This window comes from Ostrinia furnacalis, unplaced genomic scaffold (assembly GCF_004193835.3).
Source record: "Ostrinia furnacalis isolate ACB-3 unplaced genomic scaffold, ASM419383v2 OfSCF2162, whole genome shotgun sequence".
In the NCBI taxonomy this organism is placed as follows: Eukaryota; Metazoa; Arthropoda; class Insecta; order Lepidoptera; family Crambidae; genus Ostrinia; species Ostrinia furnacalis.
The window spans coordinates 119,809-139,967 of record NW_021132401.1 but is presented as its reverse complement, the minus strand read 5'-3'; the positions used below and the strand labels follow the sequence as shown (position 1 = coordinate 139,967).

At 37.1% G+C, this 20,159-nt stretch overlaps 1 protein-coding gene across 2 annotated transcripts in view; it reads right to left on the bottom strand.

Annotated features, from left to right (window-relative positions):
• Nucleotides 1–1,914: 1,914 nt before the first annotated feature.
• Nucleotides 1,915–20,159, bottom strand: part of LOC114354768 (uncharacterized) — a 48,136-nt gene continuing 29,891 nt past the window's right edge. The window contains exons 3-7 of one of the 2 annotated variants that reach the window (XM_028307324.1): nucleotides 8,624–8,729; nucleotides 5,486–5,628; nucleotides 4,741–4,838; nucleotides 4,069–4,234; nucleotides 1,915–2,153 (exon numbers count right to left, since the gene is read on the bottom strand). In XM_028307324.1, coding sequence (XP_028163125.1) covers nucleotides 2,050–2,153; nucleotides 4,069–4,234; nucleotides 4,741–4,838; nucleotides 5,486–5,628; nucleotides 8,624–8,729 — 617 coding nt within the window. In that variant the 3' untranslated portion in view covers nucleotides 1,915–2,049. Of the gene's footprint in view, nucleotides 2,154–3,064; nucleotides 3,231–4,068; nucleotides 4,235–4,740; nucleotides 4,839–5,485; nucleotides 5,629–8,623; nucleotides 8,730–20,159 lie in introns of both variants that reach the window. The other variant, XM_028307323.1, reaches the window with a different exon arrangement.

Here is a 20,159-nt window from a genome sequence, read left to right as displayed (position 1 = left end):
AAAATGTGATAAATGTATGAGATACGACCATTCCATCCATGTAATACGTCCGATATCGCCATATTAAATATTTTTGTACAAAGTTTATTAATAAATGTAATTTTGTATTATTTTTCAATATCANGATAGATTTTTTTCCTTATTTTTCCTAAAGAAGTCATGACTATGTCCATCCTGTGGCGTCGGCTTATCCTTGAATTTTGGGACACGTTGTATACATAGTTGGTCAGGGAATTTTGAAAAAATTGTCAGGGAAAGTCAGGGAAAAGTCAGGGAATTTTTTCGAACATTTGCAGTGGACACCCTGAATATGTATTTTATTACTTATCAAACTTCCTGCGAAAGCTTTATCTCAGATATAAAAGGACAATGAAAATAATATACAAATCATATTATTATTTTACAATTTTTATTTCAAGTTTTAAATACATTTGAAGTGAAAAATATTCTAAAAATCTCTAATATCGTATTCGAATAATTAAACTAAATCATTAATTTACAAAATTATTGGTTCAGTACCTTGATATTCTGACTAAAATATAATTATTAAATAGTAATGAAAATTACGAGAATTCCTGTAAAATCTAAAAGTATCCATATAGGACGGATCTTACTCGTCAGGGTATAAAGAGGTACATAGTCTGCGCGTACAGCGCATATAAGAGAAGTATATGTATATTTTCAGTCGAAATAGGTACTTCATATTGCCTAAATATCGACAACAACTATTACAAATTGTATGTAGAATATGTATGTATTTTGTTATATAAAATATCATTCTACAAAATTAATTTAAGTTATATTTGAAGATATGTATATTCTAATTTTAATACAATACAAGTGAGCATTTGTTCTCTTTTTACGTTACAAAAAGGCACAATATTCCAATATACATAGAATTTGTTCAACGTACCGCTACTATCATTCCTACATCACGAGACAAGTTGTTCAATACTCATCTAACATATGAACCTATTACTACGTTTGTTTGAATCGCATACACTTATGGCAGAGTCCACATCTACCCTCTACTTACACCTAAACTATAGGTATCCACGCATATCTGATAAGTACCTTGTTAAAATACCACTATTAACTAAAAATTCATTAATATTTACCGGAAATGAAACATCACGCGGAAGTTTCTAAAAAGATCACGATTCAGAGTTTCGTAGGCCGTGCTCGAAGGCGGTCGAGTCGTTCGCGTTCGGGTCGGATCGTCTAAAGCTAAACTAATCTTGAACTGTCCGAAGAACTCGCGCCGCAAAAACAAAAATGTGCCAATAGTGTACAAACAGATCTATCATTTCAACCAGATTCGGGCAACCCATCTAATAGACAGAAAACATTTTGAAACTACAGCGCAGAACAAAACTTTGGAAACAATGGGTCGTGGCGTCAAACTGCAACGGCGTTCGGTCGAAACTCGTAACCGCTGATCTGGGGTCGCGCCCGCGCTCAGTACATGAACGCTAGATACAGATTGCTCTTGGAGAACCGTTTGATCCGCTTTTTGGAGAAGCGGTTGAGGCGGCAGCCGTCGTGGTAGTAGCTGTATTCCGGGTAAGGGATGTACGCTCCGGTGGCCGGGTCGACGGGGACCACGATGGGAAGGTCGCTCATGGAGGCCGGCGGGTCGTAGGACGAGGCGGAGTATGTTCTGGGTTCGGCGTACTGAGGGCTGCCGCTTTCTAATTGGTTCTCGATCTCGTGGCTGGTGTTGCAGACGGGCACGCTGCGGCTGGTGTCGGCGGATATGTTGGACCGGGAGCGGAGGACGGGTCGGGTGGAGGCGAGGTCTGTGGAGTGTTGGAGGCTCTTGGAGCGGGTTCGGATTGGGGGGGCTTCGTCGATACGGGATAGGGTGTGCCGTCGCGCGGGTCTGTAGACGCGGCGGTCGCCGAGGCGCGGTCGCAGCCGGCGGTGGGAGTTGTATGTGTCTCGGGAGGGGGAGGGGGCGGGGTCGGGGGGTCGGTTGCGCGCGGGGGCCTGCGGCGCGGCCGCGTTGGCGAAGTGAGCCGCCACGAGCTCCCTCATCTGGTCGCTTGCTCAGTAGTTGTAGGGCCCGTACTGCGAGCCGTGGTAGTAGGGGCCGGGGTACGCCTGCGGCGGCGGGTACCCGGCGTACGCGTATTGCTGCTTCTGGGGGTACACTGGAAATTCGGAAATGAGGATTAGTTTTCTTGTATTAGCGTGGTGTCCAAGTGATTTTAGTGTTTTAGAACAAATTAATCTTCTTCACAATTGAATACTTATGGATGAGAATCTGTTTAATTTTCTAGATTTTACTTGTAGGCAAGTAGATATTATTAATACACTCAACATCAAATAAACCGCACCTTCCGCGACGCGAACTTTAAAGATTTCCTTCTGACACAATTATGGTACCCCAACAATATTGGTGTTATTTGAAAGCCCAATAAATATCCTTAAAGAAAAATACATTTCATTTCTAAATAAATGATGAACATATACCATACATGTGACTTGAAAATAGACCTCACTTTGGGCTCACCTCTGGAATCAATCAGACCAATTTTTATGGTTATAAAACCAAATAAAGATCTCACGTGTCCTCTTTAACAGATGGATAGCGATTAATCCCAACTTAACAGTTTTATAGTCATAAAAAATGGCTATAGCGTAACTACCTATTTTTTTAAAAAGTGACTCTGGATCCTTGTAAAGACACATTTTTGGGGTAAAAACCTTTCCTTTAATGAAATGAAGTTTAGAACTAGGCTTTCAAATGGTATCAACGTTAGTGGGAAGTGGGGATGCATATGTTTGATAAGTGCTTGTCGCGGGAGGTGCGATTTATTTGATGCCGAGTGTATATTCAAAATTTAAAGTGATTTCAAAACATAATTCAAAAAGTAAATAAAGGATATCACAAATCCATTCCCCATCATGCATTTACAAAGCCCCGTCATGAAGTTTATGATATTTACAATAGATATTTTAGTTTTGTGTGGGTATTTATTTATCATGTGTATATCTTGCTAAATATGCAAAAATGTTATGATCTTATGAGCTAATGGGTATAAACATGAGAAGCGCGTACCGGGCATGAGGTACTGCATGTTAAGCGCCTCTTCCCTCTCCCTCTCGCCGCGCAAGCAAATGGCGGCGGACGAGAACAAAATGGCCGACAGCAGCGCCAGCCCCACGCCGCACCATGCCACCATGTACGACCAGTCGTACCACACGCGCGCGTTATCACGCAATATCTGGTTTATACCGGTTTCAGGCGGATTTATGTGGTTTCGTATGATTTTTTGGTGTTTTTTATAGTGTTTTTGTATAGGCGTGATATTGGTAAATGTACAATGTAACGGTATTTCAAAATACAGTAACGATATCGGTACAAAAACGTTAATGAATACCGTTATTTGTTTTGTATATTTGTGTAAAGATTAATCGATTTGTATATACATTTGTTTTTGTTTTGTAGTTATATAACAGCACCATAGTATGTTAATATCATCGTAAGCAGTTAGTATTGCGTTGGAATAAACCAGATATTAAGGAATAGCGCGTTATACAGTGCGTTAACCGGGCGCATCGTCGTCGTTAAAACGCAGTAGCCAAGTTTCATAGAAACATGTAAAGAAAGAGAAAAGCATTTTGTTAGTATGATATAATTACATGAGTTTCAATTAAAAATATCCTACTCGGGTATTCATTTGAATATAAATCACGAATTACTTTTTAAGATAAATATCAGTACATAAACTATCAATATAATTTCAAATTCAGGAACTTCCACTTCGATATAATAAAATAATAGATAAATACACGTAGTACAAAATTTACAGTTGCTTTTGTACACATCTATCGTATTTAATTACCTATAAATATAAAAATAAAATAAATATCTTATTCATAAACATACATAAAATACGAATAAAATAAGTAATAAAACACCAACGAATTCCTGAGCGGGTAAAATATACATAGGACCTAAAACCTGAAACGAAAAGTCGCCGAAACCAAGCGTTAATCCAGCGTGTTCCACAAAATGGCCGCGTCCCCAAGATGGCGGCGTTTCAAAATGGCCGCGCTAACCTGGCATTATGTACTGCACGTTATTCTGTTGCTCGCGTCGCTTCTCCTTGCTGAGGCACACGGCGGCGGAGAAAAATAGCACGGAGCTCCCGAGGGACACTCCGACGGCGAGCCATGCCAGGATGTAAGACCAGTCGTACCAGATTGATGAGTTGTTTTTTAAGACCTGCCGTGTTGCGGCGGAATTGGTTATTATACAGAAATAAAAACAAAAGTACAATACTGGCTTCTGTATTCTGCTAGAAAGAAAACTGTTAAGTATTGATCTACAACTCGTATGTAGACGACTCTAACTAGCCCATTGAGCTATCATCGTCATAATCAAACCATCAGAACTGTCTCAGATCATAGGCTTCTCTTTGAACGAAAAGCTTACTCATTACACTACACTGGCCGGAGTTAGACATTATTTCTTGGCAAATGTAAAATTTCTAAGCATCTGTTTACAGAAGGAAACTTCTCTCCCTAAGTTCATTATAGCACTTGCAACTCGACAGTTAAAGTCTGCAGGATACCTTTTTATAACATTTTCATAGCCAGGCTTAGTGACTCTATGCCAATGATTCGATTCTTTAGGAGAAAGCCTTTAAATCTTCAAATTAAATTTCACGTAATTCTTAGACAATTTCAAGTTCAAGTAATTAGGATGTAGCGATATAAACATGAACTTACACTTGGCCATTGCTGATAGTACTCCTCGCCGACGACCTTCTCTTTCTCGTAGAACTCCACCCCGTGCCACAACGCCATCGCACCCGCCGCTAGGAGACCTGGAACACCATGTAATTTATGTTTTAACTTTCCTAAAAGAAAATTGGGAAACAATCTGGTTTGATGCTGAATTCAGTGCATGCATTTACGTCCTCAGCTATGACACAGCTCTTAACCATCGTCCAAAAAGCAAACATCAATTGTCATTTGTCTGGGTTGTTAACTGTATATGTACTCCATCCAGAAGTCAATGACGTGACAGAATTTATGGAGGACAGATGCGAGTAATAAGAACAGTCCATCATTGTATTGTGCAAATGTTCTCGCACTCATGAACCCCAAGTCACAAACAAATAAGCATCTTCTAAGCGATCCCTTTTGATAATAGATTGCATCTACAACCTTCAATAAATACTTAAATGAATGAATGAACATCCACTCATATAAATGTGACCAGAATAATAAACATCACGCCAACACACTAATCAGCCATGAAGTTGAAGTTAGGAAGAGCTACAGCAGCCCATGATAGAGACAGAAAATCATAGCGGGCATTAGCTATGAACTATCATTAATCTAACTCTTGAGTTGCAGTGATGAGAGCAATACGTGTGAATAGTTCTGTGCATAGGATTGCAATAGGGGTGATGAAGTCGACCGATGCCCTAATGACTCATGATGGAAATACGAAGGGGTCTGTACTCACATGTGACTAGCATGAGGATCGCAGTGGCGGTGATGTTGCCGGGACTGCGCTTCCAGCAGCCGACCACGCCGGTCCAGAAGGCGATGAACAGCGACAGGAAGGCCACGATGAAGAGCGCCACCGTGGAGCGAGCCATGTGCAATCTGGAAACGATACAAGTTTCATATTAATAGGATGCTGTTGACCGAGAATTTGTATGGACGTTTATCTGTCCCAACTAGGGAGTTAGGTCAAATCCTCCACTTGCCTCTGGTAAATTGAGAGTCTTGCTCCTGTAATGGAGACTTACACCCGCATTCACAAACGATACTTGCTTAAGTGAAACAGCAAATCAAATACTCAACGTTGAATAGAGCTCTGTGGTTGGTTCGTGAGACCTCATAGTAATGGTATATGAATACGGGCGTAAATGACCTAATAATTAGACCTCTACATCTCTGGAGCGGAGAAGCAATGTCAACTTAAAACAGGCTTATTTCAGCCCGATCAAAGAAGAGAGTGGGCAAGACTGCTCATCTATATATATAAAAGAAAGTCGTGTTAGTTACTTCGCTTATAACTCAAGAACGGCTGAACCGATTTAGCTGAAAATTGTCAGGGAGGTAGTTTAGAGCCAGGAGAAGGACATAGGATACTTTTTATCCCGTTATTTATTGCCATTAAGGCGGAACAAAGTTCGCCGGGTCAGCTAGTAGAAAATAAAATAATACTTCTGGCAAAAAACACGAAGTGATTGAATAAAAATCTTAATGCACGATTCGCCTAGTTTTCCCGACTGACGTCCGCTGCCAATCGATCAACATGGAAAGCATTGGGGGAGGCCTATGTTCAGCAGTGGACGTCCTATGGCTGAAATGATGATGATGATGATGATATTAATAAAAGTGTACTACCGGATTCATTCACAAGTTACGCATGTGTGTGCTTACACCAGGATTAATTATATTAATTACACAAAATAAGTAGGTACCAATTAGTAAAATTTGCAAAAAATAATACGATACGCGCTATCGCTTTTATAGTGATGTACCGACTTGCTCTCTAAACCGCTATTTTGATCGGTTTAAAATCGAGATAAAAGTACCATTTGTGAGTGCGATCCGAGACAATGAATCAATTGATTTTCAATCGAGTTAGCGACCATTGGCGAGTGACCCACTTGGTCCAATCGAGCACAAGGTCTGAGAACAGTTTGACAAATTAGTACCACTCCGGTAACAGATTGTATTGATTTAGCACGCTGACACCAGTGGAGCACTGATTGGTCCTGCTTATCTACCGAGAAACTCCGAGCAAGTGTGACAATTTGAAGTTAGCTCAAATCTTCATGTGGCAATAAGAATGAGTACCTATTTATTATAGGTATTATTAATGTAGGGTTGTAGAGTCATCTATACTAATATTATAAAGCTGAAGAGTTTGTTTGTTTGTTTACTTGAACGCGCTAATCTCAGGAACTACTGGTCCGATTTGAAAAATTCTTTCAGTGTTAGAAAGCCCATTTATCGAGGAAGGCTTTAGGCTATATACCATCACGCTACGAGTAATAGGAGCCGAGCAACAATGAAAAATGTTGTGAAAATGGGTTTTCACGCGTACGAAGTCGCGGGCACAGCTAGTGTTTTTTATAAAATTTCATTTGTACAATGGGCCAAATTAGACAAAGACAGTAAAGTATAAATTTATTGGTACATAACGTGAACTAACATCATAAGGCATTCTCTGCCAGTTAACCTTCAGATTATCTGAAATTGACCACTTAAATAACTATCATTTTTTATTATTTCAGTCTTTGCATTAACGGCAATATTTATTATAGGTATTCTATCCATGTAATTACATCTTTATAGCTCAATTCATTATTTATATGACTGGATTAATAACATCGTAATTACGGATCTATAATTTTGTAATTACAATGTCTAGGAGTGAAAGTTAAACGCTATTAAGTAGAAAACCTGCTCCTTTGCCCTGTTCTACATTAGCAGGTTTGATGCGATAAACAAATTGTTAGCATTTCTAATTGGTACATTTTCCCTGTCAATTTAATTAAAATCAATATTTAAGTAATACCTCTCACTTTTATGTTTTGTATTGTTAGTGGTATACACGCATTTCCCGACTATTACATTGTAGATTATTAAATAACTTCAACTTTTAAATTGTGCAACATTGTGATTAGTGAATTAATTTAATTACTTGTTCAATAATTAACTATACATCGTTACGATGTTATCGTTAAAATGTAGTTGAATTCCTGTAAAACCTGGGCAGGTATTGGCAACAACAGATATCGGTTATTGCAACACTTCTTTAAGTACCACAACCACACAAAAAAGACAAGATTTGAATGGTCAGTCCGCAAACGCTATGCAATACAGACATTTTTACTCTTTAGTGTTAGACAATATTGGATTTTGCTAACATTACGTGCATTCAAACCTTTTAAATCTTACTTAGATATGCTCGTAACCTTTTGCAAGTTTATTACGAAACATGTATTTTTGTTTTTGCTTAACAAACTCATATAATCTTAAGCACTATACAATAGCTCGCTTAATGATATCATTTCACTTTTTGTAGCAAGGAGGAAACATAAAAAGAGTAATTGAAAAATAATTTTGAGATGAAATATGATTTTAAATGTTCCTCCTGCAATCAACTCGTTTTTCCCTGACGATCTTTTGTTACAAAAAGCTTACAGTTTTTGCCCCATCGCCATTAGATCACATTCTAACTGGCCGGTGGTCATGGCTCATCATAATATCAAAGGTACCGCTAAACGGAAGCCTTGAGCTTCGATATCTACGTTCAATAGCAATGGACCAAGTTGACGTCCCTGAGGAACAACGGCTTCAAATGCATTTGACGAATTCGTGAAAACAAATCCTCAAATATTTATTATTATTTACTTCAAAACTTAATTTTTCCAGTTAAACTCATATGTTATTCATATTACTTTTATAACGGAGTTCTTAGCCATAAATAGAAAAATATGGCCCAGAAAAATCAATGAAGTGTTTAAATTTATGGTAGCACAATGCTATATCCTACATAGACTCAAGGATGACTCTTTACAAGTTTTAGGTGCGTACGATTTTTTGTGAAAAATGCAAGTTGGAATTTGATGATGCTCACCTGTTCATCGCGTCATCTGACAGTCCTTTGGTTTCGTTGTTCTCGTCCGGGATGAAGTAGTCTACATTGCTGCAGTGCGTCTCCACAGGTGACAGGTAGATTTCAACTGGAAATAAGGAAAAAAATACCAATTAGTTTCTGAAAGAACCACCTAAAGTTCAGATTGGTTTGGAAAACTAACTTAACGATATCTCTGTTAAAATAGATCTTCCTATTAATTTTTAGAACGGCTTACTTCCAATATTGGTGAAGACATATTTTTCGACGCGTATTCGCGTGTCTCATTTGATACTCATTCTTTTCAACTTTCAGCAAAGTCGCGACCATTTTCAGGTCATCCATTCAAATGGGTATTGTACCTAACAGTAAAATGATTTACACATAAGGTCAAGCAATTTGATACAAAGGATTAGGTACTAGGTATCTATTTCAATATGGCAGACAGATGCGCAAGACGGTCGCACTAAAGTTCACGGTTAGCGATGCAATATCGAATCAATGTCGACAGTAACGAGCAAGATGCAATTATAATGGAACATCATGATACAATAGCATTACGTAGGTGTTGTATTGCAGTACTAAAGTGACTTCATAAGATACATCATATACAGTGGTATCTAGATAGCTACAAAATCAGACGCGTGTAACAAAATGCCTAGTAATTCTCGGAGATGAGTTCTACTGAAACTCCACACTTGGAGTTTTATAGAGTCATCTTGTTTAAATGGATGTTTGTCCTTCTCACAAAAATTACAGAATGGATTTGGATTTACACATTATTATATCTTACACATCAGAATTTAGAATAGCACTTGGGCTTTAATTCGTATTGCTTTTTATCGAAATCTACGCGCCTGAAATCGCAGGAACTAAGCTCAAAGTGAATCTGACTCTGAAGCTCAAAGTGAAACCATAACCTCAAGCTAACACTTAAAATACCCCACAGTTACACCCTACATTAGCCAAGTCAACGCTTGTGATTGTCCATGTAATCTGTAACAGTGCCTAGACGAAGCGATGAACCAGGAAGACCACAATACCCCGGAGATGAATCTATTGTTTACGATGTGTCCAACGTTGAAACGGATTGACTTGAAAATGCTGGCAAAAAGGGATAAGTGGATAATTGCAGTTATTAGTGTTTTTGGGCGCCATTTTAACAGTAACATTAATTATACAATTTCCAACACTTACCAATATTTCTTTGGTGTAATTCTTTATCAATAGTTTAGTACTCTTTTGTAATTTTTACTTGTAACACTATCTTTGTGGTTTTTATCATCAAAATTCAATTTGTGCATTTCATTTAACATACCTATTGTATAGATAACATCTAGAACACATTCTGTCTACGGTCTTAAAAAACGTTCTAGAATTCTTTGACCGAACATATGACTAATGACATACAGCATTAAAACAAACAAAGCGAACTTCATTTTCAATACTAGATACAGTTAAGACCACAAAGACCTATCCCAAAAACCTACTTTTGTGTAGTTATCTATAGGTAATTAGAAGATAATGCAGAAATTACACATATTGTGTGTAACCTGTCCTCTGTTCTCACAGCCGAGCCCCATTCACTTAGTGCCATAATTGGTGTCGCCTCTCTTTCTAACACGCCACCAAAAGGTAGTAACGAAAGTGACAGGTAGTGTTAAGACAATTGCTACGCGAAACGACCGAGATTCGATTTCACTTGAAAAAATGTTATGCGAAAATATCATCATGGGTAATATATCGGAGTTAAAACGGCTTTGCGTTTAGAAAATATCAGAAACATCAACACACGATTATCCAAATTTATATGATCACTCCACGCTAATGTCCTTTCTATTTCGTTACACAATTTTCCCTTATTTACTGATATACATAATTGATTCTAATTCGCTCTACCGTACGAAGACGAAGACTAGATTCACATCAATCGATTTAGCACATAAATTATGCATAATTGCGATCAACTTTTTTAAACTAAGTGGTCGGCAAGGCTGACTACACGAGGTGACAATCATTGGGCGATTTGAATATTCAACAGTCACCAATATTAGGCATAGAAACGCATTGTTCTGCCTACATTGGCAAGGTATGCAACAATCAAATCGAAAGAGCTACTATTATAACTATGGGCGGGGGAGAAATATTTGAATACCTAGCTACTCAAAGTGTGTTGAAATTAAGCTTTTTATTCATCAAAAACCAGTTTTCACCGGAAAACATCTGACTATCCGATCTGACATCTGATAAAAACTACTGATATTTTACGAGCAAATTAATTACAGCTTTGGAGAAAAATCCATCAGGAAATACCGAGATGATAAATTCTTTCCTGATGATAAACTTAGCGTCGTATTTAATAGGCTAATAAAATTGTCTTGAATGAACTTTTATGACATAACTATTAAAGAAACACCTAGACGTGAACGGGCATTATATTGATGCATTAGGATTCTAGTTAACTTTAATTATTACAGCACCGATAGAAAGTCGTCGACTTTTCTTCAAAAAAATACACTAGCCCTGAAAATTGAGTAGTTTTTTCAATATGCTGTAAAACTCTAGGAAGAGTCGCATTTTGACAGGTCACAAAAAGTATGTTAATTGCCCAGTGGTGTCAAGTGCCCAAATTCCTGTGCCAAATATGACAGGAATGCCAACGGGTGACCCGGTGCGACATTAGTAGGCGGGCCTCAGAGAAAGTCGCTGCGCGTCCTTGCGCGGCGCGCACGCAGGTGTGGTGCAATGTGGCTAGACCTTACGCGGACTAATTAAAAATACATCTTAGGATCACTACACATGTTTTTTCAGGTGACACTAGCGTTCAAATGATCGCTACGCATCAATTAGATCAAAAGCAACGCAAACTCGCGATCCTGAAACGTATGTCACCTTAACTTGAATTTAATAATAATGGCCTTTAGCGCCTGAATCTTAATGGAAAGCATCATTTCATTATATTAACATAAAATTAAATTTAAACGAATATTTTATACTAGGTAGTAGATAATATAAAAAAAACGTAAGACTTAATACTGCATCTCTCCGTTACGAGTAGATGTTATATCAGATAACACTGGTTATGGCGACTAAAAAAGATCGTTTTCGCTTTCAAATTACCTAATAATATGCAAAAATTTAATAATCTAGTCTAGTTCTGCAATAAAGATGTCTAGCCTCTATCTGAGAACGATTCGCATAACGAAGTTGTTTAATCAGCGAATATTAATTCAACAAGCGATTTACAAGTGCAGACGACAGCACATCAAACTATACATTTTTTGTGGCAAAATCGCCTGTATTACTTAGTAAATAAGAGTCTACAGTATTTAGCTTCACTTGCTGGTCCGTTCCTATAACATCGGCATTTTTGTGTCGGAATATTTCGAGCACAATAAAATGTAACGTGATTTCCTCATTTTACGTCTTGCGCAAGCGTTGCATAAACTCAAAACAATAGGAAATCGCACATAGCTCTTAATTCCATATTTGAGACGGAATGAAAGGTTACCAATTAATACAGAAGCGAGGTTGGATGGAGTTATGCGACACACTTTTGGAGCAGTAGGCTATTCTCCAACGTAGTGTTGGTAGTTTTGGGGGTCTATCTCGCACTAGAGATTAAAATTCGAAAATATAGGAACTAAAGAGCCCTACGATTTTCACTATAGGGACCAAAACTTTATCTTAAAAATAATTACATGCTATTGGGATGAGACTCCGTCAAATAAAAGATAGAAAAATAAAGAAGTAAAATAAAATAAAAAGTAACGAAAATTTTTGATGAAAATTGTCGCATTAAGGTATTTAAGGAAAACTCGCAAGTAAGTGTCATTTTATATTGCTAGTCTTGCTACCCTTTGATTACGATGCTCCCATATCACAACTTAATACACAAACATCTTTAAGTAGGTATGTGATAACTTAATCTAATTGACATTCAGAGAAAATCTAACCACACAGTTTCATTCCACTTTTACGCTTTCGTTTAGCCCAGTCGGGCTAAACTTCTATAATTGGCGGACACCCAGCGACAAGAAAGAAAACACCTATGGTAAGGGCGCGTCTACCGCTAAGTATGTAGACGCGTCCAGCGGATATAAATACATACGTATACATATCTCATGAGAATTTTTCTAAAAGATTACGTTCATACTCTACCATGTCGTCAAAAGTAACTTTGAGCTTTAGGCATTAAACCCTATAATATGGGGTGTTAGTTGAGATATTTTTTCTAAATTACAATCTCAACCAAAGTGTGTAGATGGGGCCAGAAGATTTCAAAGATACCTACTTGAGAAAAATTATGAATTATTTCAATATTTTTTTTTACATTAGCTGACGCGTTCATAGCATTTTTTGTAGTTTGGACTGTGGACACAGCCTAACAAGCTCATATTTCCACGGCTCACTTTTCCATCCAATTGCCTATGACCAGTTTCACTTTCTCGCAATTTTCCAATGGCACCCACTTACGGTGGAATCTAAATATTGGCTGTTAAGCAATTGTTTATCATTTATATTGGTTTAGATCTATTTCATTGGAGAGAGTGAATAAAAATGGAGAAAGTAAGCAAACAGTTTTATTAAAGTATAGAACAGGTGCAAACAGTATTGAGGGTTTGAAGCTGCAAAGATTAGGAAGGTTTGAAGGTCAGCTATGTTTTCGCAACAATCACTATCAAGCGTTCTAGTCGCCCCTATATTTCGTCATAATAGTTGTACGGAATCGTAACTAGGAGCTTCATCCGGCATTTTAGTCATATTTTTTCTGACAAAATGAGACTTGCAGTCCTCAAAATGATTTATTTATTTATTTATTTATTAGGACAACCAACAAGGCAAACACGCATACATGGAATTACTATAACTAAATCTTCCATTTGCGATTACCTATAAATGGCTAAGCAGATACATAATTTAAGGTCCCATTATTTGTATTGTATTGCTGTTGGTTTTCCGAATAAAAAAAATAAAATAAATAAAAATAAAAGTGCTTAGAACTAAGTGATTGCCTTTGACTTTAACAAATATCCTGGGATAATACAAATTAAATTCTACAAGCGCTACAAGCTATCTGAAATTGATATCTGTAGTATTGGCTTTATAACGTTCTACGCAAACGCTAGTAATTAAGTAAACAATGTTGATTAATTGTTCAAACAAGATGTTTTAATCATGAACTACGGATCTCCACGAGTATCAATAACGAAAGAATCTTTTAATCACATTACTAATTGCAAGTCTAATTGAAATATGACTCAATAATGACAAGATAATTCAGAAATAAATCACAATGAAGTAACTGGTAAGTTTTAATGCTAATTAGTAAAATGTGATTCTTTTTCTTTGACCCTGTTATTACACAAGTACTCGTATATCCTCTAGAACAGAAGTCGGTGGAGGGTTGAAGAGGAGGCCTATGTTCGAAGGCGAACCCCCAAAAGGCTGTTATCTACACTAATATTATAAAGAGGAAAACTTTGTTTGTTTGGTTGTAATGAATAGGCTCAAAAACTAATGGACCTTTTTAAAAATTCTTTCACTATTCGACAACTACAGCATTATCCGCGAGTAACATAGGCTAAAATAGGTTTCCGTAAAATATGTAGATAATGTAACTCCACGCGCGCGAAGCCGCGGGCGGAAAGCTAGTACATAGATATAGATCCTCCTAGAACAAACTTGGTCTTCACTCTTAGTTATTATTGGCATCATTGTATCCTGGATCCAGCTACACAGAACTTATAGCAGTAGAACGAGAAGTCACGATTCACCCATATTCTCTACTTTGCCCAAGCAAGATGCACTATGTCTTCTAAAATTAATTTCGTGTGCAACCGTGAAAATATTCAAATTCCTATTGACAAACATAAACCTGTTAAAAGATTCAGTGTCGTTGCTAAGGCAAGCGATATGATCAGAATGACAAAGGCGATTAGATGTTGCAAATACATTGGCCAATAAGGCCAATTGCGGCAACTCTGGGGAGCGTCACGCGTTCATTGATACGTAATAAGGTTAGCGTGATCGCCAGACGGACATGCAGCCTGCTATGTGTGGTGCAAGTATCAAGACGATCAAGTCTCAAGAGATTTTAAACCATATTCCTAAATACTGAACAGATTCTTAAAGTACATGCTCTTATACACTCTAGTGTATCAGTATCAGGATTTGGTCATCTTTGACCCATTAGTTCACTGTGGGCGAATTCACGAAGGGTGCCTTGATAGTAGGCTGACCTTGACTTTGACTAATGCTAAAAATGTTTGTGTTTAATTTAATTTATCAACGTCGTAATCTCATCGTCGTCTTGGAGGGCGCCATATTTAATATCCAGACCCTGACCAGACCAGAAATATGACACAACTTCGGAAGTAGAGGGATATTGTGTTAAATTAGCACTCGGACATGAAAACTACATAAAGAGCCAATGAGTAATGACCTACTCCATCACCATCGATCACGCATCGAAACAAAAGAGGTACAATTCAAAGCAGGCTAATTACCTACCTCATACACAAATATCAAAGCAACATCGTAGACGAAAAAACAGTACATAAAAGCAAAACGACATACAAAACAAGACCTAGAGATGATAACGTAAATATCTACTTTGCCAATCAATTGAAGTCAGATGAAAAAGAAATCCAACAATTGAATTCGAACGATAAATAGTGGCTGATTTTATTGTCTTTGGGTTAAGGTGGATAAGTAAAGGTTTTCATTCAACTTCGAGGTTCTAATCACCTTCCGCCAATATGTAAGGAGAACAATGAACAATAGCGTGGATCGAAGATAGATGCAGAGACAAACTCTGGTAAATTTTCCCTCGTTCGTTTTCAAATTCTCAGGAAGTAAATACCTTATCTTGGAGAAAATGGTAATTGGTTCATTAGTTTTCCGTTGTAGGATATCGATAGATTGTTCGTAAAGGTATCACTGATGTTTGTAAACTTATTCTTAGATAAAATACGACTTCGAGTAACTTACAAATCTACCTACAGCCCAAGAATGTTGGCAAGCGAAAGGTCGTGGGTTTGTTCTAAATTAGTTTCTAAAATAATTGAATCTTGAGTGGTTATGTCCACCATCAAATGATAAATCCAGTACAGATGGTAAATCAACGCCATCTCCCATTTTACACCAAGCGTCAAAGCATGCGCGGTCAAACAACGGTATCGGATGCGGCGCGAGCGCACCATGTCCGCGCATTCTGAATACGACGGCTGTTTACTATGTTACTTACTATGTTGTACTGCTATGATTGCGCTAATTATGATGTTACTCGGCAAATAATCCGATAACTTCTTATTGAGCGATCCGACCCGATTATCAGTTCCGTTCTGATGAATAATGTGCTAAGTGCTGGTGATTAATTGCATGGTTCTTGTGGAAGTTGTTAGTACTCGTAGCTTTATTATCTGGTAACTTTTGTTCTTCGGTTATAATTGGTAGGTACTAAGTGACTCTGGATTTTTAAAGAACTTTGGATTTCCAATTTTACATCTCGTTTCTTCAAAACGGGATAAACCTAGTTATCTTCAATCAACTTGAAGTTTATTACCCATCACCTACGCTTTGAAGAGATGTCGCTAGTGAAACATCAATATTTTATTGAGTCTCGTGCATCCGAGATTTCAGTTTACTTGTCCTACTAAAGTGCCAAGGGCGCAGTAAAACTTATATTTTATGCCATAAACGATACTGGTAAACATTGTATTTTATGCTATAGGATTGCAGATAAAACTATTTATGTCCTATACAACACCTATGTTATGAATAATTACATCTAAGTTGTAATGTTGCCTATTTACATGACATTAACCGTGTATACAAAATAGGTGCGCCTACGCACGTTACTCGGGTATGTTCACTATAATAATGTTACTCATTGTCCGACTTTTATAGTAGGAAATATTCTCAATGTTTTATTTATAAAAATGGTAATGTATTTTTTAATACCCATTCATTATTTTTATGAAAGTTCTACCTGAGTACATTTAATAAAATAATATCAAAGATAAAATTGTAGAGTTAATAGTGATTATTGTTAGACAAAATCTTACATTCATGCATTATATTTTCAGTGAGTAACCTCACTAGATATAATAGCGAAAATATATGGATTACTTACTAGCATAAACATTCTAGTAACTACCTGTCTTCAGTAAACCAACTTGGTTACAAAGTAAGGACAATTTACAATGTATCAAGTAAAATAATGTAGGTATATCAAATTAAAATTGAAATAGACAATAAATAACCCGAATAGGAAGCAGATAAATGTCTGTTTTAGTAGATTTAGATGATAGGTATCTATTTACTCAAATAATTCGATCGGCATGGATTACATAAGGCTTCTCAATTTCCCATTGTGTATTCACTCTCCCTGGCACAGAAAGCGCACTTTCTATTGACAATTCTTTAGTGGATTTGTGACTACTGTAATGTTTACTGTTTACATAATGCCTTTGTCACTTCCAACAACAATAAAAACATTGCGATCAATCATTCTAATTTATTCATTGATTTTTTACAATTTCCATACTAATACATATTTGGTGGAACGTACTAGGAAACAGTACTTTTTTGATATCGGAAGAAGAAAGGGAAAAGAAATAGTGATTTCAAATTCTACCAAGCCCAAAAAACTAAACTCTTACCTACTCTAAAATAAGAAATAGATATAAATTAGTTTCGACATTATTCAGGAAATTCTATTCATTTATTACCTAGTTATTTTAAATTAGCGAATCTTTCATATTATTTACAATAATACGTATTTAATTAGTTATTATTATTTTAAGTTGATGTAAGAAATCAATATTAGCATTGGGCTAATTTTATAATTGATTGGGCAATCGCTACGTTCGGCATTAGCCGTATTTTTTACGATTTTAATTCATAGCAAAATGCGCAGGATTTTTTAATAGAGCATTATTCTTTAAAACTGTCTGTTACCAAAAAACGCTCAACAAGCATTGCCTATTTGAACCAATAGAGGACAATTTTTAACCAAATGCATTTATTCATTGATACTTATTATTACTAACTAAGAAACAAATCCTTGTTTCCAATATAGAATAGAATAGAAAGTATTTATAAAAAACATATCTTTTTGTCTACAGTTCAAGGCAGCTCTTTTCATTCTTACACATCATATCTTTTTAATAATTATTTATTTTATCCAACCGCCTATCTTAATATAATTTTAATTGTTTAATCGACACACGTTAGGTAACAGAAGTTTGATCGTATCGATGTACGGCGAAGGCCCATCCGATGTAGACTGCATTCCTTCACGGTACGGTGGCGCTTGCCAAACCCCAAATACGCGACTTAAATCAAATCAAATTTGTGAATTGGGCTACAACGTACATAACACTTGATAACTCTACTGATTTTTTTGATTTCTGAACGATGGTTCTTGAAGACTGAGATTTTTTTTAAAAGATGTTGTAAAAAGTAGTAGGGACAACAAGCTTAGTTACTGTTAGGTTGATCTAACCCATTGGTCCCTGAACAGGGACAGCTCTTTCACCACTCCCATGTCTTTAGAATTATATTTTATTAACAAACCTCCCAATAAGTGCCTCTAACTCCTGAAATCAATAAGGAGCCCTATCATTTTAGCAAGCTCAAAAATGAGTCATACGTTACATGCCCAAAACCCAAGCGTTAAATGAGACTTCTGACTAGCCTTCAGAACTGGATGGTTATCAGGTTAAAGTATGATATATGCGACACTCGGAATGCAACGAATCTATTGAATCCATTATAAATCAACCTCCATAACCTACAACGTCCATCGCTCTATCGCATGCAAGTTGTCACAGCCTGAAATGTTTATACCAACAAAAAGCTTGACTGAAAACCAAAAGTGTGACTAATTATGTCGATGTATGCAACCGTCACGCTCGGCAGCCTGCGCGTGATTCCGGACGGACGCGGTAGGTGGCGCCACTGAGCACGTGAAATCATTATAGCACTTTGTATGCCTAATTTAATTTTCAGGTTTTTATTCTCTTATATAAAGTCTAGATTATATTTGTAGCTAGACGTGAACGTGCAATTACTTTGATAATAATAAATGCAGGCGACTAATAATTTGCGCACTGACATTTTATAGACACTAGCCTAAATCTAATAGGTACTGTACATAAATATAACTGAATCTACCTCTAAAAGCTACATTTATATTATACTGTGTATAAAGCTCAGACACTTTTTGCAGCTTCCAATCTATTTTCAGACCTTTTCAAGTGCACGACTGATTTTTTTGTTTGTAAACAATTTTGACAAGACGCAGGTGTCCAAAAAAACGAGTTGCTACTTATCGATGGCTCCATTTTTTATACGTAGCCCATGTGCATTTTTTAAACTAGAGCAAGGCCAAGCAATGCATCAAAAAACTACATTTTGACAACACAAACTGATGCTAAAAAATAGTTTCGTGTAGCTGTGCTGTGCTTTGCTCCATCCTAATTTATCTCACAGTTCTCAAGTTAAGTACCATCATTTCTTAACCCTGGATGGCTTACCGTCTTATCCCTGACCTTAATCTCCCATCCATAGAGAATATAAACGAATTTTATGGCACATATATGTGCTCATGCTCATTGTACACAATGCCATAATCGCAAACAAACAATCACCTATACACATGACATCATTGTCTTTGCTTGCCATGACAGCATTAAATATTGTGCCTATTTATCAGAAAATAAAGGAAGTAGCAACGGTAGTAACCTTCGTACATCATAACTACGAGTCACGACGTGACTTTAAGTAGTCTTACGGAACATAAACGGTTACGATTCTTTTTTATAAATAGGTTAAACAATGTCTAAATGGATCTAAGATGTACGATGTGATGTTATCGTTGGATGGGAACCCGCCTCATACTACGAGATTTGAAGTGTTTATAGATGGAGAGCAGAAAAGTTTTCGAATGGCAACCACGGGCTGTAGTGTGGACAGGCCCCCCACCAGGTGGGCCGACGAGCTGGTGAGGGTCGTGGGAGGTGCCTGGATGGAGGACCGGCCGTTGTGGAAATCCTTGGGGGAGAGGTCTTTGTCCAGCAGTGGACGTCATTTGGAAGAAACTTACGAACGAAAGAACAGATGCTTTTACAGGGCAATCTGTTGTAGAAAACACATAATCCCCTTTACCTGACTTTTATCTTATCTTTAGGCATTTTTATGTTGGAATATTTGAGGGATTACAATCACCAATGATGGTTAGTAATGTGGCTAATGACATCAACAAGTTTGACGTCATCTTGCATATTCGAATACCTATTAGTTTCCTACTCCGATAGCCGGCAATTTAAATGTGAATTAAATATATTTCTTTGGGTTTTAGTCAATTGTACATTCAGAATATGAACATACAAGTATCTGAAACTTTCCTTATTCACTCCACTGACCCTGTTCCTTGTCTAGACCAAGGAATTGACCTAACCATACTAGATAGAGGAATAGAGGCTTGGCTATCTTCTCCCAACCACTACCAGCCACCTGGCGTATATCCTAA